The 7,593-nt window shown below is 40.8% G+C and overlaps 1 protein-coding gene across 1 annotated transcript; it reads right to left on the bottom strand.

Annotated features, from left to right (window-relative positions):
- Positions 1–1,910: 1,910 nt before the first annotated feature.
- On the bottom strand, positions 1,911–7,304 carry LOC148033248 (pentatricopeptide repeat-containing protein At3g02330, mitochondrial-like). Its single transcript, XM_087680883.1, has 3 exons — positions 6,842–7,304; positions 6,300–6,781; positions 1,911–1,982 (listed from the first exon to the last, which is right to left on the bottom strand). Exons 1-3 carry the CDS (start codon positions 7,302–7,304, stop codon positions 1,911–1,913), a joined length of 1,017 nt encoding a protein of 338 aa, XP_087537009.1.
- Positions 7,305–7,593: the final 289 nt, after the last annotated feature.

Below are 7,593 nucleotides of genomic sequence, written 5' to 3'. Positions count from 1 at the left end.
GGCTATAGATACATTGTTTTACGCTTGTATCCTTGTATAGAAAACCTTGAATATTTTGGATTGATTTAAATTGGATTTTTTTTTAGCCATAGTCTCAAAAATTGAGATTTCATTGAGACATAGTCTCAGTAATTGGGTTTTCTCTTAGCCATGGTCTCAGAAATATAATTTAAAAGTGGATGTATATGTTGTACAAGGATTGAGCCGATACTTCTTTGTGAAAAATATAATTTACAATCGGGTTTCTTTTATGTCTTGTGAAGTTTTTGGATTTTTTCTTCATCTTCCATATAAATTATTGTCTCTCTTCTATTAACTCTTCTTGCTAGGGTCCTAGAGGTTTTATGCTGCACACAACTAATCTGTCGACAATGTGCCATTGATAGTCTTAGATATCCAAAGATAAGCTTCATCACTATGTTTTGTAGTTTTGCTAGTATATTGAATGCTTTAAAACATTTCAAAACATTGTGTTATGTATAAATTTTGTTGCTATTTGCCATACATTCCATTGTTGGATTTTAATTTTCTTGTCGACAATCGTTGAATGAAAGTTTTGGCTACTTATCGTGTATTCCATTATTGGATTTTAGTTTTCTTCTTGAAAATGTTTGAATAAAAGCTGATAAATTTCAAGGAAGGCAAGGTTTTAATGGCTGTTTGGAATTTGGATGCAAGTGGAGGTAGCATGAACTAATTAAAATTGAGGTGAATCACTCAGAGGTGGTATCATTTCTCTCATAGCTTACTATTTTTCAAAGCTAGGTGCTTCTTCTAGTTGGAAAATCTCCCAAATTTGGTGGGAAGTTATCGACATGGGGGGGTGTATTGAGTGAAGATGTGGAGTGATTGGAGCACTCAAATTGTCTCCCAACTTCCAAGGAGGTCTTCACCATTGGGCAGCATGTGGAGTGAAGATTGGAGTGATTGGATATCAAACAAAGAGTTCAAAATATAGTAGGTTTATGATACAACTCTCTACAACCTAGCAATGAGAGGGCTAGCATTATTCAAGTGTCTCCACTACCAAGTTTACATGAAGCATCAAAAAATGCAGTAGGAGCAATCACCTACTCCTACTCATGTTTCCAATACCTTGAATGCTTCTCTTTGAATGCCTCAATCCACCCTAAGTATTTTTGTCTGCCTTTGTCTGCCTTTTGTATCTACCTTAACCATTCTATATCTATCACTAACCATTCAAAGGGACTTCATATCTCTCTCATCAAGAAGGAACATGTGGAAATGATGAGGAATTTAGCAATTCTAAAGTTACATCATACAATATTTGAAGTTTATCTACATTTTTGTGAAGGAGGTGAATAGTGCCATTGCCTTGGTGTGACAAGTAGAGGGATATAAAATTCTTTACATTCATGAGAATATTTAGGATGGAGAAGCTCTATGGTGGGAGTTCTATCAGAATCAGATGCAATGAATTACTTGGAAATTGTAATATTTCCGCTTAAAAATATTACTAAACCCGACTTTCCGCACGCCGTGTAAAACTCGTGCAAAGATTATCTTCCATATTGGAATTGCCGGCAGTCTAATCTGTAACCCGCACGCGTGAATATGGGATCTCCGCATTGGCAAAGCAAGCCCGGGGGTTCAAATCCGCAAACCACGGGTAAAAACCCTCTTGGGAGGGGAAAAATGGATATTATTAAAGAAAAATTTTTAATGTTTATCCCTTTCCCCCAGCCGATGCACGGCTGAAGGAGAGGGAGTGTGGGGGGATGGGCTTAGCGGAGATGTGGGTTGCATGAGGGGGGGGGATGCCATGCAGTGGCCACGTGGTGGAGCTCCCCTCTCCACCCTTGGCCTATAAAAACCCCCCCTTAGTGGGTGGGTAAGAGGGAGGACTGGGAAGACGACGCCGTGCTACCGTGCTGCGTGGAGTAGAGAGACTAAGAGGATGCTGTGCTGGAGACGCCGCCGCCGTGGAAGCCAATCCCCGCCGGACTAAGCGATGCCGCCACCTGCAGCGTTGATAGTCGCCTCCATAAACATCATCCTAATTTTCCACGTCACTTCCTTACTACCACCTCCCTCTTCCACGTGGTTGATGTCCATAGCCAGAAGCTTCTTTTAGGAAGCTTCTAAGGGGGCTTCCTTAAACCCCATTCCCGCAAGGCCCCCGTAAGCCCATTCCTAGCTACCCCGGTTTTTTTCTGAAGAAGCTCATAAAGCCTCCATTCCCGCAAGCACCATTCGTAAGAGGCTTTTCGCAAACCCCCTCACAAAGCTCCAAATCCCATACACCCAAATCCCATAGGCCCAAGTCTCACAAGCCGGGCCTTTTAAAGATTCGAAGTTCCGTGACGGTATCTCCTGCGTACGAGGCAGAAGGGCAAGATCTCAAGGCTGTACCAAGGCGAGCAAATTCACCGATCGCGTAAGGGCAAAGGCAACCCACAATTCCGTAATTACGCCCACGATGGCCCCCAAGAAGTCGCAAGTCGCGCATGCGGGAGGTTCTTCTCCTAATATTCATGTGGATATCTCCCCGAGCCCACAAGTCCAGTTTTTACTAATTTTGATTCCATGCAAAAGTATTGTATTAATCATGATAACTCCATGGATTAGGAAGCACCTATGCATGCTCAAATTCACCTAGTCAAGTTAAATGCAATTGGAAATAAATCGACTATTTGATCAATGATTAGAATTAGTTCATGACATAAAATTGGGCCATTGGTATTTTTCATATAAAGAAATTGTCTATCCATTTAACATCCTTAATAGTATGTTGCCTTGTCGTGCATGTCAAAGTGACAGCCTAGAACACCTATTGCCTATCATTATAAGGTTGAAATTATTAAGGTGCACCTTTGACTAGGCATGGAAAGATTTATCGCATGTCACATTTTTAGAAAAATCTTCATTGGATGATTCATTAGGGAAAGTCATTAACCCCATAGGAAATAGAAGAGCGCGGAAATGACTCTATGAATTTGCATGTGGCATGTGATTGTAAATTGGAATAGGTTAACTCTAGTTTTTTTGGCATGAATTTCACTACGTGGTAGTTAGGAAAAGATTGCATGTTGCACATTCATCGTACGAAAAATTTCACTCATCAAGAGTTGTATTTAGGGATCTAGGGTTTCTACCATAAGGATCATTCGTTCAAATGTTAAGACTCGGTTTGAGTTTGGAATCATTCGTTCAAATGTTAAGACTCGGTTTGAGTTTGGAATCATTCGTTCAAATGTTAAGACTCGGTTTGAGTTTGTAATCCCTAGGACCGAACGTTGTCAGCCTAGTGCAATTAGGAATGGGTTGGGTAAGAAGACACCCTAAACCCTGCTTCTTGTCTAATCATAATTCCTTGACCAGAAAACATCATTGAATGGGTGAAATGATCCCTTGGAATAGATGTGACACTTGTGCAACAAATTGCAATGTCGCATGGTCTTGTGGTTTGATCACAAGAGAGTTTTGCCATTCCTTGGAATGAGGTTGGCATGTTCTTGTGCAAGTGTAACTTGCAAGAGGATGAGTAGTCATCCTGTTATATCACCTTTCTTCGGAAAAATTGCCAAGTTAAGGGAAGTTAGGTATTTTCTTGGTAGCAAAGGATCAATCAATAATTTGGGAGCGACATGGTCACTAGGATTTACTGCTAATAAAACCTAAGGTATTGGTTAGGTTGGGTTAATAGGGTATGTCCCTAACCCAAGAACAAAAGGGGGAACAAACAAATCCTTGGAAATCTTGCCAAGTCGCAATTGATCCCAGATCGAATGCTGGATACATTCGGAGAGGACTCACTCCTTAGCAGTTGGCTAAATAATGACCACTGGAATTGATTGTGCTTGTAACAGTTTAGGAGCACAGTTTACATTGTTTGCTCAAGAAACTAAAGGATGGAAAGATATTTAATGCTTCACGTTGAAGGCCTGAAGAGAGAGGCAGTTTCAGTTACCCCCGACTGTTTGCCTGACCCTAACCAAGGGGGTTGTTAGCCGCGCCGGGAACGTGGACCGAACCCACCGTGTGGGTCTCTTTGTTGAGCGCTACTTGGAGTAGAAGGATGCTTGGGTGCCAGGGGGGGCTCTGGCCACCATAAATCCCTTGCCTTTCGGGCCCTACACAAGAGGCCAATGTGACTCGGGATTGGATCTTGAGGCCCGCATACTAGTCTACGGGCGGAATCTTGGTTTAGTAATCCCTGTGGATTGCTAGATAGCCTTCGCGAGGATTATGGATTGCCTTTAGGCGGATTATGGATTAGCCTACGGGCTAGATTTTATGGATGTATTCCAAAGATAAATAAGATAACCTGTCGAAAAGGAACTTGTTTGAGATTGTTTTTCCATGTCAAGTGCTAAGATTATGTGAAGGAACCAGTGTCTAACCGGCTAATTAATGAAGCTATTTGATGCATGTCCAACTAAATGTGGTAGGTAATTATACAACTAAAGCAACCTTGAGGAAAGTGCGGTGGATGTGGCGATGGGTCACTTTTAAGAATATAAAATTTGAAAATTAATTAAATATTTAATTTTGTGCCTAGAAAAATAATCTAACGAGTCAAAAATTGAATTGGATGCACCAAAATTTCCCCCAAGTATCTCGGAGCACTTATTAGCCTTAAACTAGCATTAATTAGTTAATTGATGCCAAGTTTCTAGTGTCATCAGAGACACTTATGGCTAATTAAAGCATTCTAGACTAATATCTAACACTAGAAACCACTACAACCTAACAAATGTAACTTCTTTGCCTTTGGTATTGGCTTATATTTGGTGTCCTTGGCCTGCTATCATGAAATAACTTGCTTGCACATCACATATGCATCTTACGTTTGCACATGTGATTACTAAATTAATCAAATGCTAAGCAAAGCATTAGTGAAGCATTCAAATTTCACATCCCTATGACATAATGCATGTTAAAGGAACTTGTAATAAGTTATAGTGGTCAAGTTTAGGTGGTGTGTGGTGTCACTTGTTGGCACCTAGGCCTAAGATATTTAATTAGTCATTTAGAAACTAGGAATTAATTGACTACTGAATACCAATTTAAGGGCTCATTAATATTGAGGACTACTTGGGACTCAAAATGGCCTAGCCAATTTATTTGTGGATGGTCGCATTTAACTTTCTAGGAAAGAATAATGGCTCAAATTAATTTTCAAAACTATTAATTTTGAAAATTAATGAACTTTTTGAAAGATCTAATTAGAAGGCTTCCACTTTGCAAAACTTGTCCATACAAGTGAAGAGAAGGCTATTAAAGGATGGTAGAGGTTCTTGCTGGAGGTTGTGAGACTAAGAGAGAGAGCTACTACTACAAATTTCTAGCAATTGGTTATCAACCCAACCCTTAGGGATTGGCAGAGAGCTACCACTAGCTAATCATAAGGCCAATAGAGATAGGAAACAACCCCTATAGGTTGTCTATAGATAGGCAATAGTAATTTTAGGGTCCATAGGGGTAGTTGACTACACGTAGGGCTTCTGGTGGTGGGCTAGTCATTCAACCATTTCCTAAAGGGCAATATGAAATTTGAGCACATTCTAATGATAGAAATAAGATATTTCTCTCTCCTTAGCATGGTTTGGTTCAAGACAAAACTGTTGTGGGATGAGCATCTATACACGGCTCTTCATGAAGGATTGACATGCCATCATCTGCATTAGAAGAAAGCTTTACAATTTTTGGACATCATCTGGATTAGAAGAAAGCTTTACAACTTCTGCATAAGGGTTTTCCAATTCAAAAGTTTTTCAATCCATATCTATTAGCACCGTATGGGAGAACATACTTTTTTCCAAGCTCAAGTACCAGTTGTAATTACTCCTGTTATGCTCTCATAGATGACTGTCCTAATTTTCCCCAGAATGACTGTTTTTCTTCTCCCCAGGATGGCTCTTTTTCTCCTCAGGACAGCTCTTCTTCTCCTCAGGACAGGTTGTTTTTTTGACTTCAAAGACCACAAACTCTTAAACTGGTGGAGGTGAAGCAGCATACGGGATATATCCAACATTCGGTTGTACAACTCTTTGTTATGGCCTTCTCCCTATGTTCAGTCCTCCTCCTCCGAGATCTAGCATCGTCCTCCTTATTCGTCTCACGTCATTGCTTTTTCAGAACCGTTTTCCCAGATCGATTGTTCCAAATCTCTGGTTTCTCAGGCACTCATCGTAAAACCCATACATTTGTGTAATTTGCTTGCTTTCATGGTTTCCTCCAGATTCGCTTTTCTCCCTGTCGTTTTCTGTTCACAATCTTGTTCCCTCCCCTCTGCTTGATCCCCCTTTTTGATCACGGAGAGAAAAAAAACTTACATTAGCCTCCCGATTCCGAAATTCCCTGCGCCCCCCAAATTGGCTATACAGCACGTAGCTTTTTTTAAATTTAAAACAGAAAAGCGGCCCTCTTTGAACAATCTCCTTGTGTATCTCTTTGCCCTTATCAGCAGTTCCTATGCTGCCACAGGCTTTCAATATGCATGTGTAAGTGAATGCATTTGGAGACAATCCCTCATATTGCATTCGTTCAAAGCACTTCACTGCTTCCTCAGCAAGACCATTTTGAGTATATCCTGCTATTAAAGCACTCCATGAGACCACATCATGAAAGGGAAGCTTGTCAAACACTTCTTGTGCGTTTGCAAGCAAGCCACATTTGCTGTACATATCTACCAATGCAGTCCCAACAACAATGTCTTTGTCTAGCAACCTTTCTCTAACAATCTCATCATGTATTTCTTTGCCCTTATCTGCAGCTCGTATGGAGCCACAGGCCTTCAACACACAAATAAAGGTAACTGAATTTGGACAAAGGCCCTCAAGTTGCATCTACTCAAAACACTTCAGTGCTAGCTCACCATGCCCTTCCTGCACATATCCTGCAATCAGTGCAGTCCATGAGACTATGTTCTGAACTGGCAGCCCCTCAAACACTTGGACTGCTTCTGCAAGAGAGTAGCATTTCCCATACATGTCCACCATTGTACTCCCCATGTATAGCTCTTTCTCAAGTCCTCTCCTAGTTATCTCAGAATGTATGCTATGCCCTATTTCTAAATCTCCTTCTGTGCCACAAGCTTTTAAGCAGAGAATGAATGTGCTGGTATCCACAAACACTCTTTCCAGCTGTATCCGCTTGAAGCAAATCAAGACTTCCTCACTAAGCCCGTGTTCAGCATGTGCTGCAACCAAAGCCTTCCATGGAACTGTATCTCGAAGCGGCTTCTTATCAAACACCCTGTGAGCCTCTGCAAGAGAACCACATTTGCTATACATATTTATCAGAGAATTTCCCACAATCAATTCTCTTTCAAATCCCATTTTTGATATCTCACAATGTAAAGATTGGCCTGAGTGCAAGGCTCCTATGCTACCACAAGCTTTCAAGGTGCATAGAAAAGTAGCTCTAGTTGGAACCACACCCTCCTGTTGCATGTCCCTAAAGAGATCCAAGGCAGTGAGACTGAACCCATTTTGAATATATCCTGTCATTAAAGCATTCCATGACACTTAATTTCTTTCCAGCAAGCCCTTAAAGACTTTATGCACTTCGTTTAAACTTCCACATTTGACATACATGTCAACCAGAGCATTATTGATTAATTCCTCT

The sequence above is a fragment of the Lygodium microphyllum genome, chromosome 7 (genome assembly GCF_053477565.2).
Source record: "Lygodium microphyllum isolate KBCC chromosome 7, Lygodium_microphyllum_v1.1.10, whole genome shotgun sequence".
Classification (NCBI taxonomy): domain Eukaryota; kingdom Viridiplantae; phylum Streptophyta; class Polypodiopsida; order Schizaeales; family Lygodiaceae; genus Lygodium; species Lygodium microphyllum.
The sequence above is the reverse complement of the archived record's forward strand: the minus strand, read 5'-3'. Positions and strand labels throughout refer to the sequence as shown.